The 24,112-nt window shown below is 42.7% G+C and overlaps 3 protein-coding genes across 3 annotated transcripts in view; all 3 read right to left on the bottom strand.

Annotated features, from left to right (window-relative positions):
- LOC129420657 (alpha-tectorin-like) overlaps positions 1-3,390 on the bottom strand; it is a 34,182-nt gene extending 30,792 nt beyond the window's left edge. The window contains exons 1-3 of the mRNA XM_073866516.1: positions 3,286-3,390; positions 2,242-2,373; positions 1,917-2,030 (exon numbers count right to left, since the gene is read on the bottom strand). Of these exons, the coding sequence (XP_073722617.1) occupies positions 1,917-2,030; positions 2,242-2,353 (226 nt within the window). The 5' untranslated portion in view covers positions 2,354-2,373; positions 3,286-3,390. The remainder of the gene's footprint in view (positions 1-1,916; positions 2,031-2,241; positions 2,374-3,285) is intronic.
- A 55-nt stretch (positions 3,391-3,445) lies between these two features.
- On the bottom strand, positions 3,446-18,845 carry LOC129420660 (uncharacterized). The gene is made up of 7 exons (XM_073866517.1): positions 18,472-18,845; positions 18,342-18,392; positions 7,879-8,292; positions 7,166-7,555; positions 7,004-7,072; positions 4,872-5,261; positions 3,446-3,912 (listed from the first exon to the last, which is right to left on the bottom strand). Exons 1-7 carry the CDS (start codon positions 18,767-18,769, stop codon positions 3,446-3,448), a joined length of 2,079 nt encoding a protein of 692 aa, XP_073722618.1. The 5' UTR covers positions 18,770-18,845.
- LOC141363733 (uncharacterized) lies at positions 10,544-17,943 on the bottom strand. Its single transcript, XM_073867211.1, has 2 exons — positions 17,426-17,943; positions 10,544-11,074 (listed from the first exon to the last, which is right to left on the bottom strand). The coding sequence occupies exons 1-2, from the start codon at positions 17,906-17,908 to the stop codon at positions 10,790-10,792; spliced, it is 768 nt and encodes a 255-aa protein (XP_073723312.1). The 5' UTR covers positions 17,909-17,943; the 3' UTR covers positions 10,544-10,789.
- Positions 18,846-24,112: the final 5,267 nt, after the last annotated feature.

Consider the following 24,112-nt stretch of genomic DNA (forward strand, 5'->3'; position numbering starts at 1 on the left):
ATTTACTAAACATTATATACTTCTTATAAAATGTAAAATATTTCTTTAGTACACTTTCATTTAACATGAAATCAAATTTACAAACAGTTTAATGCCAATATACTGTAAATAGAATCAAAATGTGTCAGTGTCAGGAAATGTGGTCAAATGAACCCAAATCCAAATGCAAACGATGTCGTGGAGAACAAAAAACACTTTATTAAACTTTATCAGGAGACGAGACACCGAAGGCACATGACTTGAAACACAAGATCATGAGCCTTCACATAAGACATGGGACTGTCAGAATAGGGCTGAACGATTTGACCTAAAATCAAAACCTCGGTTAATTTAACATTTGACATCGGTTATCGATTAATGAGCAATTATTATTATTTTTTGCCTCATAGTTCAATGCCATGGTTTGTATTTTAAATATGCTCAGATATTAAAGGTGGGATATATTTTTCTATTTAAAGGGCATTTGTTGTTATCTTTGTGATTTTAAAAGAATTAAGTGAAGAGGAAAGTATTATGTGTGAAGGTTATTTATTGAACATTTTGACTTTAACTGAAATCAAAGCAAACATTGCTTGAAATGAAAAGAGTCACATTTTAGTTTACTGTATACTGCAAGTTTCCTAAAAAAAGTAGAAAATAAATAACTTAATTTTTTAAAAGTCTAGTAATTCAGGGCTCCAGACTAACTTTTTTGTTATTGGAAGTACTGTACCCCCTGACTGAAAAATTTAGGAGCACAAGCAGAAAATTTAGGGAAAACCTTAAATCAGCCTGCAATGCTATTATTCACATTTCCCCCCAAAATAACTGCATTACTGAAAAATACTAAATATACTTGACCAAATGCAGTTGCTGCACATGTTATTATGCATAGGAAATCTTATGAACCAAAGATCTATACAACACACATGACTAATTCTAGCCATAACATACATACATATACAATAAGTTATATCCAGATAATGAGATGAGTGGTAGGGTAATACACATTGTATCCTTTACACGTTTCTTGTCTTCTCTCATCCTGCTATGTCTAATTAAACATGCACGGGCACTCCCGCGTCTTCTCGCGGTTCTGAGTTATGTGTTTACTTTACGCTGGGCTGCGTAGACTCATCAGTAAATTCAACTGAGTGCAAGGTGACATACAACTTTTACACGTCATGCAAATTTGCGGTAAAAACCCGATCGCGCATTCCGTTTTATCACGGGGGCCCGCACATTCGCGGCTACTTCGTATTTCTTTGGCACTAGATGATCTGCTTAGTTAACACAGTGTCTGAGTTCTCCTCCATGTGTCTCTAATATGCTACTGACTGGATGGGGCGGAGCCACATAACCTCACACGCGGTAGTATGTTTTAAAGGGAAAGTATTAACAGGATTAAAAAACGAAAATAACCGACATGACAAAATGGGGTCGGTTAAAGTTTCAGAATTTCGGTTTCGGTTATTTTTCGATTAACCGTGCAGCCCTATGTCAGAACCCAGCCATAATGACAAGACATAATATTAAACAGGATACAATGGCCAAATCCTGACAGTCAGGATTCAAAGGTGATGGAGGGAACTGCCCTGAGAACATGAGCCCCCGACACAGACAATCATTTTTAACATACAACATGACTAAACATAGTTGGTCCAAGTGCTTTAGTTGTCAGTATTGTATCTCTGTTCTTGCTGATATTTACTTAAATCTATTAAATCAAAAGTGTGCCTTCTGTATGGAGGTCAAAGAATAGCAGAACTCAAATGCTTGTAGATTCGAATGTAAAAAATTAAGATAAACAAATATTTGTACTTGTATGTTAAATTTAGACACACAGCTTCAGTGTGGAAAACATTTCAATTCTATTTAATAAAAAATTTATGTGTAGTAACTGTGATTTGTGATTTGAAGTCAGCAGTAAACAGCACCTGTTGTTTGTGTTTCAGGTGTGAGTCCTGAATGAGAGGTCATCATTGGTGATGGTGGTGTTGGTGGTGAATATGGATGTGAAGTTGTTGATAGAGGAGCCAATGTGCCATTAACTGAAACAATATACAGTAAACAAAGACAGCAATACAATATAATTATACATTATACATTTTTCTCTTCTGTACACTGCATGAACTACTCATACAAATTATTCATAAATAAAGTTGCTAAACATTTTGAAGCAAAAAGTCAAAGACACTTCAAGAAAAACATATTTGGTGAAAACACAAAAAAGAAGTTGGTGTTGATAATATTTAGTCTTACTTGAAGTGCATGTCTGAATGTAGTCACTGCAGCAGTCCCGCAATGTAAGACAGGCCACATCACAAAAACACCCTCGATAGCAGCCATTATTTTGTCCAGGACAGCAGAGCATTGAGGGCTGAGAACATGAACCTAAAAGACAAAAGACTCTAGACCTTAAAGGGACAATCCACTTTTTTTGACAAATTGGCTTAATTTCAAGCTCCCGTAGTGTTAAACATTAGATTTTAACAGTTTTGGAAACCATTCGGCTGATCTCCGGGTCTGGCAGTATCACTTTTAGCATAGCTTAGCATAATCTATTGAATCTGATTAGACCCTTACCATCACGCTCAAAAATAACCAAAGAGTTTTGATATTTTTCCTATTTAAAACTTGACTCTTCTGTAGTTACATTGTGTACTAAGACCAACGGAAAAATAAACGTTGTGATTTTCTAGGCCGATATGGCTAGGAACTATACTCTCATTCTAGCGTAATAATCAAGGACTTTGCATATCATGTGTGCAGCAGGTGCAATGATATTACGCACTGCCCAAAAATGTCCCCTGCTATAAAAAGTTACCAAGGGGACTATTTTTGGGTGCTGCGTAAAATCATTGCGCCTCCTGCAGCCATGGTACGGCAGCAAATTCCTTGATTATTACGCCAGAATAAGAGTATAGTTCCTAGCCATATCGGCCTAGAAAATCAACTTGAACTCTTAGTACATGATGTAACTACACAGAAGAGTAAAGTTGTAAATAGGAAAAATATAAAAACTCTTTTTTTGAGCGCAATACTAATGGTCTAACCAGATTCAATGAATTATGCTAAGGTATGTTAAAATTTGTACCGCCAGACATCAGAAATCAGCTGTATGGATTCCAAAAGGGTATAAAGCAGAGACAGCAATAGTGCAGTTTACCCAAAAAGTTACATTTCAGATTTTTTCTCCACAAATTGACTCCACTTTCAATATGTAGATGAACAAAAAAAAAATAGTTTACTAAAAATATGCCAGAAAGATGAAGATGAGCGCTCATAGATGGAAAAGGACTTTACCAGGGATTGTGTTGGGTGAAGAAGGGGATTGTGTGGTTGAGTTCTGGGTTGTCTGCGTTGTTGTTGTTGTTATCTGTGTTGTTGTTATCTGTGTTGTTGCCTGTGTTGCTGTTATTGTTGTCAATGTGTTATTCACTGTAATCAGGAGCATTTGTAGATATCAATGTGAATCATTTTTCAAACAAAACCCAGACATGATAAAAGAGACGATATAAGTAAATTCTCTACCTGCACAATAAGCTGAGCAGTCGAATGGTTTGACAAACTCATAAACGTAGTAATTTCCTGGACAGGCTTTGACTTGTATGGGATGAGATTCTAAACCACAGCAGCCATTCCATGAGGACATACAGACATGTCTTATGACCACTCCATCTTCCAGCTGTGGATGAGGATCTTTGAGGAACAGTGGGTTATAAGTGCCACACATCCCCCAACTGACACATGATTCTGACATCTGAGTACTCTGACCGTTGATGAAAAGTCTGTACCAGCCATTCCAATCGACATTATAATCACACATGGTGTAGTAGTAATAGTTATATATAGAGTTATCAGTGGATCTCCAGGGTTCATCCAGACTGGTGTAGTTGTCACAGGGGTCAACACTTGGAGTGCTGAAAACAACTATAAGGAAAATATGAGTCCATTACTAAATGTTGATTATATTGGATACAGATTAAAGACATTCAGGGTAATAATACATGTATCTTTCACAGTACAGAATCTTTCACAGACCTGCAAATATAGCTGACATACAAATTACACAACATAAATCCTAAATTTGTCTTTACTTATAAAATTAAAGTGTTAGCTCACCTCCGAATAAAAATAAGTCAATGTCATTAATTTCTCACGTTGTTGGACACTTTGTGACCTTTTATCATCATAGTTACACAAATAAAATATTTTTATGAACTCCCAGAAAAGGCAGTAAAGACATCATCAATATAGTCAATGTGACTGCAGTGCTTTAATCTTTATTTCAAAAAGTGACAATAATTCTTTGTGCTCATTAAGTCTCTGACTTTACTGTATTTATGAAAGAAACAACACGGGGGTGAGTAATTAATGACATAATTTTAATTCTGGGAGAACGCTTTAAGTTATCATGACTAAACATTCTTACTTGAATGTTAGAGACAAAAAATTCCCATAAGCTAGATTTTTGATTAGATAAGCCTAATCAAAGAATAAGAACTGATTTCAATGACAATAGTTTACTGTAAAGCCATTGTTCAGGTAATTAGTGTTTGCTTTGGTAAATATGGACCCTGTTTAGCATGTAGTATTTCTTTACCACAAAAGTGAAAATGCAAATTAAGTTTGTTGTGTATTTTTTTACTTTATTCATTGATCTACTCTATACTCTGTATTACTGATATTACTGCATATCTGACAGCTTATCAGGGTTTTATTAGCGCAGAAATGAAATATTTTATGTCAATAAATGATTTTGAGTTAAAACTGATGTAAACTTGATTTGTCTAATGCATGTAGTTGGGGTTCAGTTCATATAATAGTTCAGGTCAACTGATTCCTGTTACAACAAAATTCATGGAAATATATAAACAGAATGAATGTACCTGCACAATATGTAGGGAGTGGGATCGCTACATTTGGTCTGGTGAATTTGTAGACATAATAATCTCCAGGACAAGCTTTGACTTGGATTGGGTTTGATGTGAAATGACTGCAATGATCATAATAAGAGCCGTAGACTTCACGAGTAACAACTCCATCTTCTACTTCAGGATGAGAACCAGCAAGCCACAGAGAACTGAAACCTCCACATGTCATATAAGGAACACACCAGTCAGGTATCTGAGCACTCGATCCATTGATGAAGAGTCGATACCAGCCGTCCCATTTTTCAATGGTGTCATCATGTCCAGTTATATATCCATACCAATACCAGTAATCTTGTGTGTTTCTCCAGTACTCATCCAGTGTGTCATAACTTAAGCATGGATCACCTGAGATGGGAGTGGTAATATCTGCCAGTTATTTACTTAAAAAGCGCAAATTAAATATCACAGGCGCAACAGCTGATTTCCAAAATGACCAACACACTCTACTAAAAGCAGCGCAAATTAGTCCAGGGTCTTAAATTGAGCTGATATTGAGTTCAGCACCACGGACATTGCAGTTAGCTCTGTTTTAAGTAGCTGCACTGAAAAGAACTGGAGGACGAAAAATGAAGGTTTACGAGAAGAAGAATAAAACACCGGCTAATGTGACTTCTCGAGTCCTATTAAAAATAATAAATTAATGCATAACATGGCTTGGTTAACAATATTTTTGAATAATATGTTTATCTGGCATTCCAAATAAACTGATACATGTTAAAACAATCCACTGCATTGTATCATGCGCTCTATGATCTCTGCCAAGCCTTCTATCAGCTACAATTGCTGCCATTTCAAGGTCAAGTCACGCTTTTTTCAGCGTTAAATAATGGCGCAAATACCAGTAATGGCACATGCAAACCTTAGTAAATCATGTGTGTAAATCATTAAAATAATCTCCTACAATAAATGTTGTATATGAAAGGGAAACTCCTAGAAATGCATAAGCAATAAGGTCACCCGCAAAGCTAACTAGACTACACCTTTACAGTGCCAATGATCTACTCTGTGTGCCTTTAGTAAATCCTGACAGTCATTGTTTAGCGCCAAAATGATGGTTTGCGTAAATCTGGCCATAAAACTGGAATTTTATAGCCAAAAAGTAACAAATGTGAAAAACAATAATACAATGTAATCTTGATTTATACATTCTAATTTTAACCAAATTCATCAGTTGCATATTAACCAGACAAACATCTACAAAATGACTGTGTAATATTAACTCATGATCATTTTATTGCTATACAGATTAGATTAGATAAGATAACTTTTTTGTAAACAAGAAACAAAATTCAGTTAGTATCTATACCAGAACTGCACATAGTAGTAGAATAGATGTATGTACAAATATACAAGAATAAATAGATATTCATATAATTATTAAGGGTCTATACAGAATATATGTAAGCAATAAGGTAAGAGAGGCTGTGCTGTATCGTGAATAAGTAACGGCTGAAGGGCGTTGTTAGGCACGACGCGAAGCGGAGTGCCTGCAACCCCTTCAGCCGTTACTTATTCACGATACAGCACTTGCCTCGAGTACCTTATTGCTTTTATAAAACGGTTACCACAAAATATTAAAGTAAAAAAAATATTAGTGCAACTTTCATGAAGTTAAATCAATAAAAGCATTCCTTCCGCTAGAAAAAATAGTCCCTGACTGCGAACAACAACATGAAAGCTCAAATAAAAACAACAAACTGCTCTCAGACTTTGTCTCATTATATGTTTATGTGTTGCTAAGGGTGTTGCTAAGGGCGCAGTGATATTAAATAGAACCATTGGGTGAAGCGGTCATAGCAGTGTTTTATTGTGAATAAAGCACACCTATTGACCAATCAGGATCAAGGATTGGAACTAACCGTTTTATAAATATATGTGTGTGTGTGTGTGTGTGTGTGTGTGTGTGTGTGTGTGTGTGTGTGTGTGTGTGTGTGTGTGTGTGTGTACAGAATGTGAATAAATTAATGTACAGAAGACTGCAATAACTTGCAAAAATTGTATTAGTTTTATTATTTTATTATTTACTTTAAATATAAAGTTCCCATTTTCCCCAAATTATAGACTTTAAAACATAATGTAAAACCTACCCAATGTGAAGCTTGATCCAGTAATCACAGCTGGAGTTGTAAAATCGATCTGTGATAGAGTGCTGATGTCTAAAAAAAGAAAATTGAATACATGACTGAATCATTTTAAAAACCATTTAAATGTAAAGTCATAGTAAGAAAGAAAAAACCTGTGTAGGGTACCTGTGCAGTATCCTGAACACCAGTTTACTGGTTTTACAAGTTCATAGACATAGTAATCTCCTGGACAGGCTTTAACTCTGATGGGTTCTGACTTCACATCACAGCAGCCACCCCAATAAGTTGACCCACAGACCTCACGGATCACCACCCCATCTTCTATCTGAGGATGAGGACCATTGAGTGACAGACCCAAGTATGTGTTACACATGTATCCATTAACACAGCTCTCTGCCATTTGGATGTTCATCCCATAATGATAAAGTCTGTACCAGCCATTCCAGGAGAAAGAATCATCACAAATCCACAATCCACTTTCAGTTGTTGCTCTCCAGGGACGATCCAGAGACTCATAGTTGTAACAGGGATCATTGTTGATGCTGCTGAAAGCAACTGACATGAAGAAAAGAGATGTTAATAAAAGATCCCTTGACATTGTTCTAGTCAGTTCTGCAGTCAGCGTGAAGTGTAATAGGTTAATATGTATCTAGAAATTATAAGCAATTGCAGTGGAAAAAACACCACCACATGACTCAATAACAACAACGCACTGCTTGCCTATATCCAACAATTTTTGCAAAAAGTTATCAGAGAATAGTGATCTCTTTACTAACAACTAATAAGTAAAAAGCAAAACATCACAAGTGAGACAGTCACGTCTGGGAGAAAGAAATGAGAGAAAGAAAAGATCACAAGAGTTCCTCAGAGATCTTTACCTGCACAGTATGAAGGTCTGGAGATTGACACATCTGGGGTGACGAGTTTATAGACATAATAATCTCCTGGACAGGCTTTGACTTGGATGGGGTTGGATCTGTACTGACCACACTGGCTGGAGTACCACCACCACAAACTGTTTCCAACAACCTCACGGGTCACCACTCCATCCTCAAGTCGTGGATGAGAACCGCTGAGATACAGTCCAGTTTCACCACCACATCCCATTGGATTTACACACCATTCAGACATCTGAGCACTTTCTCCATTCAAATACAGTCGATACCAGCTGTTCCACTCAACAGTAGTGTCATCATGTCCATAGTCCTGGTATGGGTTTAGCCGTATGTCTCTCCAATAGTCATCAATAGTGTTATACTGATAGCATGGGTCATAGCTGAGAGTTGTAGGTACTGAGAGAAAAGAGAAAGTTACACAAAGATGCTTTCACACTTGAAACTGTTAACCCTGGGTCATCCTAAACCCCAGATAAACGGAAACCTGGGTTATCTATAATCATGTTTCACACTGCTTATACTATACCTGGGGTTAACTGTTAATCCTGGGTATTCATTAACATGCGTTTCACACTGTATATTCCTAAACCCCGGGTTAACGTTCTTATTTGCATATTTGCGGTGTCACTTTCACTGAATGGAAGACCAGCAAGCAACCTGTTTACACGCATTTTCTGCGTCTTTTCGGTTACTAAAAAATGTCGCCTCGTAGGTCTTTAGCCGTTTTAAGCTTCATGAGACGCACAAGGCAAGAAAACAAAGACAAAAGTGCAAAAGAATTAAAGGAGGAGCAAAGTATATGAATATTTCTTTGAATTTCTTTTAAGTGTGGATAGACTAGTGTTTACTTGTACAATTGCGTCATTGTTTACAGTCGCACCCTCATCCCGGAAGTTATGGGTCGCTCCCAAATGTCATCACTGGTGGAATTTCATTGCAAGCAGAAATTTTACTGACAGTGACTGGATACGCCACTTTGAATAACACAAAGAACTTTTTTGTATTTAGTAAACGCTTTGAGAGACCACATTACGAAAGTCAACACTTCTCTACGAGATGCTATTGATGCAGAACGGAGGGTCGCAATTACATTGTGGCGGCTAGCAACCAACGCAGAGTACAGGACCATTGCTCAACTGTTTGGAGTAGGAATTTCAACAGTTTGCACTGTGGTTCACCAGGTAAACTTTTTCTAATATATTAAAATGTGTAGAAGTAGACCAAGCCATGCAAAATATGTTCCTGCTAAAAAGAATGAAGATGTGTTTACATTTACCTTTCTGAGATAAAATACATCAAACCACTGTAACTTTTGAGCCAAATTTTTGGCTCAACTATACTTTTACAATTAAAAATAAAACAAATTAAACATAAAATATAAATATGGTAACATTTTGTAATAAGTTCATTAATTAAATTATAGCTAACTACATTAGTTAACATGAAATAAAAATGAATAATGTTCTTCTACAGCATTGTCAATTTTAACATTTACGAATTAATTTGTTAAAACTAGTTAATGCACTGTGAACTAACATGAAGAAACAATTCCATAAACGAACAATTTATTAATTGATAAACAGTCAATTAATAAATACTGTTGTACTGCTCAGTTAGCTTATGTTACTAAATAAATTAATGTTAAGTGTTACATTTATACTATATCTTTATACTCTCAAGAAGTAATAAAGTTGAGATTATTATATATTAAAGAATACCAGAATAGCTGATTAGAAATAAGCAATTAACTTCATTATCTGTATTAAATTTTTTTTAGGTCTGTGCAGCCATTGTTCACGTTCTTGCAAAAGATCTAATTCACATCCCAAAAGGAAATGCTGCTTTGGAAGTGATACGAAGTTTCGTGACCAGATGGGGTTTTCCACATTGCTTTGGCGCAGTAGATGGCACTCACATTCCAATACAGGCCCCAAAGGAATTCCAAAGCGACTACTACAATCGCAAATTTCACTCTGTGGTTCTTCAGGGATTTGTTGACCATCAGTACAAATTTATGAACGTGAACTTTGGATTTCCAGGAAGCGTTCATGATGCACGTGTTTTTGCAAACTCACAGCTTTACAAACTAGGCAGTGAAGGACTTCTGTGTCCTCAAGTGCACCGACAAATTGGGGGAAAGTCTGTTCCTGTTGTTATTCTTGGAGATAGTGCATACCCAGCACTTACCTGGCTGATGAAACCTTTCAGTGACAACAGGCTACAAACTCCAGGAAGAAGGGCATACAACTATCACCAAAGCCGGGCAAGAATGGTCGTTGAAAATGCTTTTGGACGATTAAAAGGCAGATGGCGCATCCTTCTCAAAAGAAACGACACCAGCATCCGAAAGCTGCCAAATTTAGTAATTGCATGTTGTGTGCTCCACAATCTGTGTGAATCTTCAGGAGAAGACTTCGACACACACCTGATGAACGAGGTGGACCAAGCAATCGAGGCTTGTGAAATTGCCAATGACAATGCCGATGCTTGTTTAGTGCGCAATGCCTTTGTTGAATATTTTGAGAGATAAGAACTAAATAAGCAAATGTGACCTCAGAAGAAATAGGATATAGATACCTTGCAAATACTGTTGTAAATTTTGGAACTTTTATTATTTATTGCTTTATTAAACAATTTAACAAAAGTTACAAAAGAAGCATCTTAAGCAATAAACTTAAGTATATATTAATATGCATTTTATGTATTAGGTCCAAATGGTTAATAAAATGTATATAGTTCATATAACACAAGGTACTACCATTTAAAAAATTTTCATTTGAGACAATCCAACACACTTTAGCCCAAAGGGTTCTGTCTTTATGCTGCCGAACTTGCTATGTTTAAAGTTTCTAATAAATATATGTGTTTAAAGCACTTAAAGGCTCCCACATTTTCATAGGTGTGTGTAGGATCTTGTGTGAGAATTGTTTTGTGGCTCTTGTGGTTGAAACATTTGACCTAAAAGGGCAAAGAGTCTCTCCTCATGTTCCCGATCTTCTCTGCGGCGCCGCTCTTCTCTTCTTTCAGCAGCCTCTTCTCGTTGCTCCACCCACATCATGAAGTCTTTTTTGGCTGCATCTTGATGCTCACAGAAACGCTTCATGATGTTTTCCAAGTCTTCTGATTTTTGTCTTCTCTTGGGTGTCTTGTAAACAGAGCTGGCTGATGCACCTGATGTCTGATAAACAAATATAAGTTTGTGTGTTATTAACTTTAAATTGATAGATTTTGTGCTTGCATCAATGAATCATGTAACACAACATTTTACAGTAATGATCATTTACAAAACTGATAATGCCCAGTTCCCTTTCAGTCGGTCACTACGACGTCACGTCGTGACCGACGAATTGGGAACTCGCTTAGATAGACCAATCTGCTTCGTATACTACTAAAACGCCAATGAACTTGGCATTGAGATATTTGCAGGTGCGTATATAAGGCGCACGTGCAAATAGGGAAATCAGCTTTTTCGCTTCGAAAGCCGGCTTTATCTGACTGAGAAGCTACTATCTGCTCTTCTGGGAACGGTTGCTGAAGTTGATTGACAAGCAGTACTAACACAGCGGACGCTCGCAGTATTCCACTGCTCTGCATATTTTTTGTTTTGAGTTTAGTGTGTGCGTTGCCTTTCCCTGTGCGCATCATCAGCTGAGCACCTAAAGAGTGATTTCCCTAAAAGAGTGATACGTGAGAGCTCTTTTTAAAGACAGCCACTCTCTCGTATATTCGGAGATCGGCGTCCTTTTCAGGATTGCTTTTCGTCCGTGCGATCTTGGATGTGAGAGGTATAAGGGTTCCAGTTACGTTCACGAGCGCTGTCTTCATGCTTGGGCATCAAGCACTCTGAGGCTACGCTCGTGGAGAGTTTTTGTTCTCTCTGTGAGAGCATAACCCTCTTGGATTGCGGAGACGACTGACGTTTCTACGGGAATGCTGTCCGCGTCTTTGCAGTGCTGACACCGCCATGGTGCGACTGTCAAGCGCTCGCATGACGCTCTTCGCATCACTACGCTGAGGAGGACGGAGGATGCGTCCTCCACCTACCGGCCTTTCATCCTCAGCCGGTTGAGGTTCCGGTGGAGACGGCAGAGTCGTGTTCTACGATGTCTGCCGAATCCATTGGACCTCCTTCTGGTCCCGTTCACTTCTGCAGCATCAGAGGGGTGTCCAATTTCCTCCGAAGTGGAGTCGTTCCGGAGATGGCGGCCGTGCCCGCTCGAGCGGCGGTAACGGTAGAGTTGGAGAGATTAACCCCTCTCCGCCCGAACCGTACCGCCCACGTGATTGGTATTTCGGAGCTGCTCGGGCCTCTCGGTCCTCTGTTCCTGTGCCTTTCTTCCCAACGGCACGAAGAGCTGACGTGGTTTGCGGCCATCCGGCCATTCAGCTTCAGCTTTCACCCCTCACCTCCCTCACCAATGGAGCCGCTAAGGGCAGGGACCCTTCAGTGGAGCGGGGGGTTGCGATGCAGCTGCGTTCCTGGAGGGACCACCCAACCCTTCCCTCCCGTGTTTGTAGACAGTCGTCCGGTTACGGGCGCTGTCCGTCAGGCATGCGGAGAGGCGGCTTCAGCCCTGCACGCAATAACGTTGCTACGGGTTCACCAAGGATTTACGAGGGAGGCCGCGACCTTCAGTCGTGCGATGTTCACGACAGTGGTTCAAGATCGCCACCTTTGGCTGTGTCTGGCTGACGGACGCAGGCGAGAATAACTTCTTGAATGCTCCTGTCTCACAGACCGGCCTCTTCGGCGAGGCCGTGGAGTCGTACAGCTCCGCTGCGCAGACTGAGGCGATCTCTGAGGTCATGCCCCGGCGAAGGAGAGCTGCCCTTGGAAAAAACCACCACGCCGGCTCCTCAGTCTGCCTCTCGCCGTCGGCGTCCTGCGGCGACCACCTCCGTTCCCCTCCTCGGACCCCATCTCGGCAGCGCGGGGGAACCGGTCGTCAGCAGCTCGCCCCGCCCGCGGGCGACCTGGATTGGCAGAGGATCACTCTTCAGGAGACGGTGATTCGCTCCTTTCCCCGATAGAGGGTCGGGTGGAAAATTCTTGGTTTGCATATGTTCCACCGGCTGTTTAGCCGGTACCCACTAACCACACACAGAGTGCATTCCTCTTCCCTCTCCAGGTCTCCAGAGGATCGAGAGAGCCGTGAGCGGGCACACACCAGCTCACCCTACCTCTCCTCTATCGCCAGCGGGTGTTCTGAGGAGTCCGAGCCCTCCACTCAGGAGACCGGACCACCAGCAAACCCTTCGGAGTCTGCGTCCTCAGCTGAGGAGACCGGACGACCGTTTCCCTCAGCGGGCTCAGGTCAGTGTCACACACACACATACTGTAGATGCTTATGCTGTCACGGCAGACGCACCGGCAGTCCCGCCTGTCCCGCCTCGCTGCCCCGCCGCGGGTACACCGGTAGTGTCGTTAATTCTCCTCGTACGGTGCCTGGGTGCTTGGCTTCAGTTCCCAGCCCGTTTCGTTGGGTTTTACGCACGATCCGCCTCGGTTACGAAATACAATTACCGGCACAACCCCAAAAATTCGGGCTTTCGTTTCACTATAGTGAAAGTGTCCGATGCACATGTACTGCGTGCATAAGTCGATGTCCTGCTGGCGAAGGATTATCGAGCCGGTCCCTCTTACCGAGATGATGATATGATGATAGGGTTTTCCAGCCTTTATCTCATAGTACCCAAAATACGCGGTGGGTTACGATCGATTTGATTTACGCCCGGCTCTACAGAGGTGGTCTTTTTTTTGGATGATAACGCCGAGGCTCGTATTTCAATATTCAGATCGGTTTGCAGCCTTAGACCTGTAAGACGTGTACTTTTGTGTCCATCTCCCCTCGCCTTAGACCGTTTTTTCGCTCTGCGTCGTGGGGTTGGCATATTAATATTAAGTACACCATTCGAGCTGTCTCTCTCTCTCCGTGTCTCCATGAAAGTGCTAGTCACGGCATTAAAATATCAGAGAGAGAGCGTTGTTCGCATTCTGCTTTATTTACGTTGACTTATAATAGCCCGTTCTTGGCAGACGTGCGCGAACACAGAGAGTTAATGCTTCGACATCTCGCTCGTTTAAGTCATCAGGTCGACTGGGAAAGAGCAACTTTGCCCCGTGCAGAGGATCCTTTTTCTCAGTATGGAATTAGACTCGATCAACTAATTGGCGTGTTTTACAAGAGCGTGCAACTAGTCAGTTCTGACTTGCCTCGGTTTAATTCGAGGGAAGTACGCGGTCCCTCTGAAACAATTTCAGAAGCTCCTGGACATATGACAGCATGCTGCAGCTGTGACTCTGCTCGAGCTGCGTCATATGAGACCGCTTCAGCGTTGGCTTTACGATCGAGTCTCGAGGAGAGCGTGGCGCACCGGCATACATTGTGTAAACACTACACCTGCGTGTCATTTAGATTTCCCCGTAGTAGACCCAGCATTTCTGATAGCAAGATATGCCTCTGAGGGGTCTCCTGGCATTCTGTAGCATGCGATGCCCTCAGCACGGGATGTTCAGCCACGTATGACGGGCTTGCAGTCTCTGGGGTGTGCATAGCACCCCAACTGCCGCGAGCGGTGCGCTGTATATCTGGGACTTGTACGCTCCGCTATGGAGATGCGAGGGAAGGATGTATTTGTCGACACCGATAACATTGCGACTGTTGCGTTATTTACCGTTAAGGCGGTTTTGCGCTTTCGTCACCTGTCGCATCTCGCTCGTCATCTCCTCCTTTGGAGTCAGAAGCATCTGAGGTCCCTTCGTGCCATTTACATCCCGGGATCGCTCAATACAGCGGTACGCGCTTCCCGAGCTGCGCCCCCGGCGAATGGCGACTCCACCCCCAGACGGTCCAGCTAATTTGGAAGAAGTTCGGTTGTGCGTAGATAGATCTGTTTGCGTCGCCGGACGATACCCAATGTCACCTATTTTATTCACTAACCGAGGGCAGCCTCGGCGTGGATGCGTTGGCACACAGCTGACCGCGGGGGGTGCGTAAATACGCATTCCTTCCAGTGAGCTTTATTGCGCAGACACTGTGCAAAGTCAGGCAGGACGAGGAGAGCCTTTTATTAATCGTCCGTACTGGACGACCAAGAATTGGTTTTCATAGTTAATGCTCCTCGCGACAGCCCTCCCTGGCGGATTCCCCTGAGGAAGGACTTTCTTTCTTAGGAAGGGGCACATTTGGCACTCGTGCCCCGACCTGTGGATATCCATGTATGGTCGTTGAGCGCGTGCAAGGTTTAGGTGATTTATCGCAAGCGGTATCTAACACCATCGACACGGTTCGGGCACCGTCCACAGGACGGGCTTATGCGCTTAATGAAACCTTTTCGTCACCCGGTGCTCTTCGCAACGCGAGGACCCAGAGAATGCCCTTTGACATTATGCTTTTATATCTTTAACATGGGTTAGATGGTAAGCTGTCCCTCCGCCATTAAAATTGATATCGCCGCTATTTCTGCTCATCACTCACTTATCTACGGCAGATCAGTTGGCCAGCATGATTTAATTATTACATTTTAAAGAGGCGCTCGCAGGCTAAACCCCTCGCGCCCTCCCTCTTTTTTCCTGAGGCATTGGCCTCCATGAAGAGAGTAGGAGATTTACATGCATTCTCTGTTGACGATTCGTGCCTTTAGTTTGGTCCTGCTGTCTCACTGAAGACCCAGACCAGGCTACGTGCCCAAAGTTCCCACCACTCCCTTCAGAGATAAGGTGGTGAGCTTGCAAGCGTTGCCTTTGGAGCAGGCAAACCCAACCGAGGCTTTGCTGTGCCTCGTACGCGCACTGCGATTCTACGTGGTCCGCACGCAAAGCCTCAGGACCTCAGACCAGCTCTTTGTTTGTTATGGTGGCCAGCAGAAAGGGAAAGCTGTCACTAAGCAGAGGATGTCTCATTGGATAGTTGATACTATCGCCCTGGCTTATAATTTGCAGGGCATTCCTTGCCTTTTAATTTGAGAGCGCACTCCACTCGGAGTGTTGCCTCATCTTGGGCTTTAGCTCGTGGTTCCTCGCTAACAGACATCTGTAGAGCTGCTGGTTGGGCGACACCTAATACGTTCATTAGATTTTACAATGTTCGAATCGAGCGTGTATCCTCTCGTGTTCTTTCCTTACCAGGGAGGGCACGGAGAGCAGACTCGCAAGTCGGCTTGCAGCCTCCGACTGAGGCTCCAAATTGAGTTTTCAGTATGGAAGGCTAACAGAGCAAAAATGCGCAATGGTTTGATTTGCTCTCTCCACTGCCTTGACAGCCTTTGTTGCGGAGCATTGGCTGTCAGCCTTTCACTAGCTGTATTCTTACGAACCTACGTGTTTGGCTTGGGCCCCACATTGCGTCCCAACGGGTTCCTTTGTGAGTATTATTCCGTGGGGTTAATCCTACTAGCCCACGTTTCCCTTAGCAGAGCACTGCTTTGCTTACACAGCCACGGCTGTCATTTAGACCTCAACTACGGTTGACTTTCGCCCACCAATAGCCCTTAACGGGGCGGTGGCTTCCGCAGCGTCCCTATACCGCTCAGATAGGGCGCTTCCCAGTCGCTGGCACTACTGTGGGTTAAAGGAACATCTAGTGCCCGGCCTTCTGCCTTAAAACCTAATTCTCCTTATCCTTAAGTGGAACCGGAGGGCTTTACGCAGACACTGGAAGAGGTCAGCCCTCAGTGGCGTTTTGGTAGGGATTCCCAATTCGTCGGTCACGACGTGACGTCGTAGTGACCGACTGAAAGGGAACGTCTCGGTTACGGATGTAACCCTCGTTCCCTGAAGGAGGGAACGGAGACGTCACGTCCCGTCGCCACAGGTGCTGCCACCTGCTGTTTAGGCCGGTCACCTTCCGGCTTTCTCAGCGAACAGAAGCTGATTTCCCTATTTGCACGTGCGCCTTATATACGCACCTGGCGGGGCGGCGCCAGCATTATGCAAATATCTCAATGCCAAGTTCATTGGCGTTTTAGTAGTATACGAAGCAGATTGGTCTCTCTAAGCGAGTTCCCAATTCGTCGGTCACGACGTGACGTCTCCGTTCCCTCCTTCAGGGAACGAGGGTTACATCCGTAACCGAGACGATCCACAGTGCTGTTCTTGTGACACTGAAGACTAATATAATGCTGAAAATTCAGCGTTGGATCACAGGAATTAATGAATAATTATGTTTCCAAATGTTTTGAATGTTATTATTAAAATGTTAAGGGCAAATACATCTTCAAACATGTATAAACTATTTTCTTACCTGTTTAATTGTATATTTCAATGAGCAATAACTGATATCATGCACAAAAGCCTCAAAAATTGTAACAATAAAAATTGGGTTTTAGTTTTTCATGAGTAGCCTGAATGTTAACCATGGTTTTATAGTTGAAACATTTTATTTATTTGTGGAAAAACTACAAATGTACGTTAAGTCAATACGCAAAAAACATGTTTTTTTTCTACAATAAAAGCATGGTTAATCTTCAAGTGTAGCCTACTCTCCTCGTCTCCCTTTTGAATTATTAAACGTATACCATAATTACTTACCGATGAGGAGGATGACTCCTCGTTGACAGAAGAATCCAAAGGGAAATTCACCACTTCATCTTGTTCAGGAGTTTCAATGGAAATGGCGTTTTCGCTGGGCACTATGTCATCCAGTTCCTCTGTCTCCTCAGGACACAAGTCTGTAGCAGTGTCAACAAGTATGGTAGGTTCGACGCTTGGTCGATCTTTAAGAATTGGGTCCAAAATATCAAAAAAAGGACATGTCTGTCGTTCTGCCCCAGAGCAGGCATTGTTATCTTTTACAGCTTTGTAATCTTTTTTTGCTTTCTTAAGTTTGTCGCGTAGCTGACCGGGCGTTCGTTGATACCCAGCCTCAGCTAGTTTTTCAGTCAGTTCTTTAAATACTCTGTTGTTTCTGACCGTGCCGTCCAATTTGTCCTGAACAGACTTTTCTGACCATAGTTGAAGAAATAATACACTCTCCTCGTCACTCCAGTTCACACGCTTTCCGTCTTTGGACATTTTAGTAGTAACTTCTGGTTGCTGTTTACACGCCGCGCGTTTCCTGTTTCCTGACGTGACGTAACCCTCGCTGCTCAATTTTGATTGGCTGTCTGTTGCCAAGCGGCCGGCAGCAACAAGCAAACACCGTTCCGCTTCACACTAAACAAACTTAACACCGCAATGCGGGGGTAACACCGCAAATGCGGTGCTAACCCTTCTCCGGAGCAGGGTTTCATAACCCTGGGTAAAAAGCGGTGCTAACACCACTTTCAAATTACAAGTGTGAAACGCTACTTAACCCAGGGTTAAAAGCAGGGTTTGGAATGAAGATAACCCAGGGTTAAGCGCAGTGTGAAAAGCCCTAGAGTCTCAGTCAAATCAGTGAATCTGAACTGCTCATAAAAATCAATATTCCTCTAGATTTTAACCCAATAAACAACACAACACATACCTGTTGTAGTTTCTATGATTGAGGTTGGAGTTGTGATAATGTTTGTAACATCTGTAGGGAATGGATGAATATTAAATCAACAAAGAATGAATTATCATATCATATACAAAGCATATGTTGATATATTTACCTGCACAGTATGCCAAATGGCAGGTTATAGGACTCACAAACTCATAGACATAATAATTGTCTGGACAGGCTTTGACTCGAATGGGATTGGAGTGGAAAAAACAGCAGTCACCGTTCCAGTGACCACAGACGTCTCGTGTGACCACTCCATCTTCAACCGTTGGATGTCCACCATTTAACCACAGTGGTGCATGAGTACCACATCGGTTCTCTGGGACACATGTGTCTGGCATCTGAACACTCTCACCCTGAATGATGAGACGATACCAACCCGCCCAATTCACATTCATGTCACACATTATCTGAGATGAATCCTGATTACTGGTGGATCTCCAGAGATCATCCAACACATTGTAGTTGGAGCAGGGATCAACTTCTGTTAAAAACATAAGAGAAAGCACATTTACTTACCATTGTATACCTTTTTATAAAATGTAATACTGTACAAAATACAGTCAGCTCCAGCACATTTTAAGTTATAAGCTGTTTACCAAATTTTATTCCAACTACAGTCATATTATGAATATTGGATTACAGTGCACACTTTCAGCTTTAGTTAGAGGGTATTCACATACAAATTGAATGAAGGGTTTAGGAATTATAGCGTTTAATATGTAACTCTCCCTTTTAAAGACGCCAACAGTAATAGGACAGTTGACTTAAAAGATTTATAAAAAAATATAGACATGTATTGTCTAGTTGTTAAATAATTTCCTTATAAATTAATGATGTTAAAGGTCTGAAGTGTGGTTTTTGCATTTGAAAGCTGTGGCTACATTCTTAAGAAAAATGGTTCTTCAAAGGTTCTTAAACGATTATAGTGGTTCTATATAGAGCTTACTGAAGTACCATTTTGTGCTGAAATGGTTATTTGTCTTAGCAAAGGGGTTATTTAAAGGAACAGTATGTAAGAAATGTATATCAACAAATCATAAAATGGCCCTGATATGTCTCTAGAGATTAAGAAATAATTTTAATTTCAAATACTGACAACAGTGGTCTGGCCAGGATATTGTCATTTAAAAAGTGGAGTTGCAGCCCTCAACTGATGTTTATGTTGTCATTTTAACCCCATTCACACAGACCTCTGGTCCCAGAAAATACCCGTAAAATTGCCAGACAAGCGTCTGTGTAAACAAAAACTCGTTCCGTTAATCTTCTGGGATCGTTGCCGGAAAGAGGACCTAGTAAGATACGCGGGTAACCCTCTGTGTGAACAAGAAGCCGGACGAATGCCGTAATGGGCGTGTCGAAGTGAGGACACAAGTTATGGTTCAGCTCCTTACAACGAGAGATAACATGCATATAAACATTCACCACGAGAAATGTTGCAAACTAGATTGATGCAGTTATCAGGAAATGATAAATGAGACGCATAAACAATGACGCACGTGCCGTAGTGAGGACGTGCGTGTCATGGCAACATGAAGTTGCAAGTTGGTTTAACTCTTTAAAATGACGGATTTACAACATTCACAACGAGAAATGTCAGCAAACTGGACTGAAGCAGATATCAGGTAAGCTAGCTCATTACTTACTGCGTTGAAACAGAGATCATTCAGCAGCATAAAAGAATATCGCGTCACGTGCTTATTTGAGCTATAATAAACGAAAATACCCGCGCGTCATCCCAACAAGAAATATCGTTCAGCTCCTCAAAATGCGGGTTTTAAATGCATATAAACAATCACGATGAGAAATGTCTGAAAACTGTATCAAAGCAGAAATCAGGGAGCTCGTCAAATATCCACTATGAAGCTGAGATCATTCACCAGAATAGAACTGTGCGTTCACGCGCTCCTTTGTAGTCTTATCATAAACAAAAATGCATGCGAGTGTTTCTTGGAGAGAGAAATAATAAATAATATGCAAACTTCAGACGCTGCGTAGAAGAGAGGGCGGGACTTTCAACAGGTCACGTGTCTTTCCGGGACCGGGTAATCATGTCAGTGTGAATGAATAAAATATTAAACGGTCCCGGAAAATTCCAGGATGCCTGTCCCGTGTATCTTACGGAATATCTGTGTGAGAAGGGCTTTAGTGTATTGGCCACCAGTTGTGTGATTGCAGTACCAGTTTTAGCCACAAGTTTTGTGATTGCAATACCAGTTTTGGCCACAATCCTACATACTGTTCCTTTAATTCCCGCCTTTTTTATTTTAAATTTAGTCAGTTCATTTCAAGCTGCCTCCTGATTATTTTCACCTGTAAAAGCCCTGAATCATCAGTCCTGTTGAACTGCCTGCAGACTAACAACACAAACAGGTAAGAGAGGAAAATAATCATCACTATTAAAAACATTTTGAAAATTGAAGTTTTGTGTGTTCTAATTTTGTTTTATTTCTTTTATAACAGGTAAACTTTATAATGTAAACTTCATTCCCTATATAACATGTAGGCTAATCTTTTGTTTTAAATTATATATTTATGGGACTCTGCTTTAACAATGACTTAAGTTAGGATAATGATTTGTTAAAGTGTTAAAAAAACTAATGTATATTGTATATTATAAAATGGGAAGTTCTGGTTCTTCATTCTGATTGGTTGAAACGCATTCTAAGCCGTGATAAAATACCCCGGTAAACCCACGGTTCAGACCTCATTAAATAAGTATCAATACGCCACTGTTGCTGCGTACTGATTTATGAAAATAAACAACACACTCTTTAATCATATTTTTAATTTGTATACAATTGCACAATTATGTCGATATCCAGATAAATTTCAATAAATATTGTTGAGTCATCTCATCAATAAAGAGAAAACACTCCCTGAGGAATTTACACCTCAAAATCATATTTCCGCTATTCACTCGGTGGCGATCTTACCCAACTTAAACACTGACGCATTCATGATTTCATTTGATATTTTATGTTTATTTAAAGAAGATAATTTTTATGCAAGGCATTAAACTAAAACTGGGTGGCAACTTAAAAAAATAAATAAAACACTGACGGGGAAAGCGTTAAGCATGCTTCCAAGCATATTTGATCATCACTTCAACAGTTGCACGGTATAAATGTTAATGTATAAATTAGATGAATGGTGATTTATAAAAATAAACACCACAGTCTTAAATCATATTTTCATTGTGTCTTTGCTGCGTCTGTGTTGGTTGAGAACTGCGCTCTGTTTCAGTCACACTTGATTCTGATGAACTACTTTGTTTGGCGGAAGACTAATATTTGTACTAATATAATTACAACTTATTTGTGTTTTTATAAAATCCCACTAACGTTATGCATATTAAGTAACCGTTTTATAAACGCAATACCCCCCGCGAAGCAGTGGGGTTACATGGCATTTTATGACAGCTAAGGGGGGTCCACTTCGCGTCGAGCCTAACAACACCCTTAGCTGTTATAAAATGCACTGATAACCCACTGCTTCGCGGAGCTTATTGCTTTATTAAGTTTATAACTAAATATCAAAGGAATGTGGTAAAACATGTGTTTAGGTTTTTTGATTTATTATGCTGGGATGCTGCTTGAGACACATCCTGTTTAATGTATGCATGTTTCTTTCAATGCTGACATTAAGTAATAGTTCCCTTTCAGTCGGTCACTACGACGTCACGTCGTGACCGACGAATTGGGAACCGCTTCGCGGGTGACCTATCTGCTTCGAGAAACCTTTAAAACGCCAATGAACTTGGCATGCAGATAATTGCATCTGCCGGCGCCGCCCCGCCGCATAGGTATTTAATGAGCGGCAGGTGCAGTTATCAAATCAGCTTTTTAGCTTCGAAAGCTGGCAGTGACACTGCTCACGAGAAGCTGCTCTAAATCTAAAGGAATAGATCTCTGCGTGTCAGTTGGTTGGGCGAAGGCACCACAGCGAGGCTCGCGAGTGTTTCCACCTCTTTCTTTTTCACTCTCTTTTATTTGAGTGTGTGCGTTCTCCTCCCTGTGTGCTTCATCAACTACATAGCTAAAAGAGTGATTTCCCCTAAAAGAGCTGCAGTTGAACTTGCGTCTTTTTAAAGACAGCCGTTCACTGCTCACGGGCGTTAAAGCGTCTTTTTAAAGATGTCTTTTCGTCCGTGTTCAACTTCTGGATGCGGCAAGTACATGGTTCCTCGCGATGGACACGATCGTTGTCTCTCATGTCTGGGTCTCCAGCATGCTGAGGCGGCTTTCGTGGGAGGGACATGCTCCGCTTGCGAGAGCCTGACTCTTGCGGATCTGCGGGGTCGTGTGGCGTTTCTCCGGGAACGCCGCCCTCCGTTGCTGATCACCGCCAAGAAGGCGGCTGTGAAGCTACGGAGAGACGACCTCCGCCTCACGGTGCTGAATCATCTAGCTGGTTCGTCCAGCGTATCTCAGCTAGCGGATCCGCAACCATCTTAGGTTCCGATGGAGACGGAGAGCGCGCGTTCTGCGTCGCTTTCTGCCTCTGTTGGACCTCCCGAGGATTCCTTGTCTGTCGTAACATCGGAGGGGGGGCCGTCATTTTCAGACGTGGATCCGGATCCTCTCCCTCCTTCGGGACGGGTTGCGGTTCCCGATCTCGATCCAGAGATGACGGCCATGCTCGCTCGGGCTGCGGAGACGGTCGGGTTGGAGTGGAGAGCTCCTCCCCCTCCCGTACCGTCCCGCCTAGACGATTGGTACTTTGGGGCTGCACGGGCTTCACAGTCTTCCCCACCGGTACCTTTCTTTCCCGAGGTGCATGATGAGCTGACTCGGACGTGGAAAACCCCGTTTTCCTCCCGGAACCGTCCGTATCAGCCATCACCCCTCACCTCCCTCGATGGGGGGGCCGCTAAAGGGTATGCCGGTATCCCGACAGTGGAGCGTTCGGTAGCGATGCAGTTGTGTCCTGCCGGCGTCTCCTACTGGAAGGACCGTCCTGCCCTTCCCTCACGGGCCTGCAGGCATTCGTCAGCTCTAACGGAGTCTGCATACCAGGCTTGTGGGGAGGCGGCCTCTGCCATACATGCCATGGCTTTGTTGCAGGTTCATCAGGCTAAGGCTCTGAAGGATCTGCACGAGGGAGGTCACGATTCGGCGGTCTTTAAAGACCTGCGTGCGGCTACGGATCTGGCGCTACGTGCGACCAAGACCACCGCACAAGCCGTCGGTCGTGCTATGTCCACCTTGGTGGTCCAGGAGCGCCACCTCTGGCTGTGCCTTGCGGACATGCGGGATGCCGACAAAACCCGGCTTCTAAACGCCCCGGTGTCCCAGGCCGGCCTGTTCGGCGAGGCGGTGGAAGACTTCGCACAACAGGTCTCCGCCACCCAGAAGCAGACTGAGGCTCTTGCCAACATCATGCCGCGTCGGAAGAGACCAGCACCTGCCCCGTCGACGTCGGCACCTCAGTCTGCCCCTCGCCGAGGGCGTCCTGCAGCGGCGGCCGCCTCCGTTCCTCATCGGGGCCGTCCAAGAAAGCGAGGAACCGGCCGTCAGCAGCCCGCCCCGCCCGCTCAGCCCGCTAAGCCTGGTGGAAAGCGAAAATCTAAGAGGCCCTGAGATGGGCGACCTGGAGGTGGAGGGGATCGCTCTTCGGGGGATGGTGAACGCACCACTCCCCCCCCCGGAGGAGGACCGGGTGGGGAATCTTTGGTTTTCATTAATTTCCGTTCCGCCGGCTTTTCAGCCGGCACCCACAAAACCACAAAAAGAGCGAATTCCTCTTCC

This window comes from Misgurnus anguillicaudatus, chromosome 4 (assembly GCF_027580225.2).
Source record: "Misgurnus anguillicaudatus chromosome 4, ASM2758022v2, whole genome shotgun sequence".
NCBI lineage: Eukaryota > Metazoa > Chordata > Actinopteri > Cypriniformes > Cobitidae > Misgurnus > Misgurnus anguillicaudatus.

Coding starts and splice junctions, on each gene's coding strand:
- LOC129420660 (XM_073866517.1), bottom strand. CDS start 18,769: ATGTGTGACATGAATGTGAATTGGGCGGGTTGGTATCGTCTCATCATT. Junction 18,393..18,471: donor CCATTTGGCATACTGTGCAG/GTAAATATATCA, acceptor CATTCCCTACAG/ATGTTACAAACATTATCACA. Junction 5,262..7,003: donor TGGATCAAGCTTCACATTGG/GTAGGTTTTACA, acceptor CTCCCATCTCAG/GTGATCCATGCTTAAGTTAT.
- LOC141363733 (XM_073867211.1), bottom strand. CDS start 17,908: ATGTCCAAAGACGGAAAGCGTGTGAACTGGAGTGACGAGGAGAGTGTA. Junction 11,075..17,425: donor AGGAGTCATCCTCCTCATCG/GTAAGTAATTAT, acceptor TTTGTTTATCAG/ACATCAGGTGCATCAGCCAG.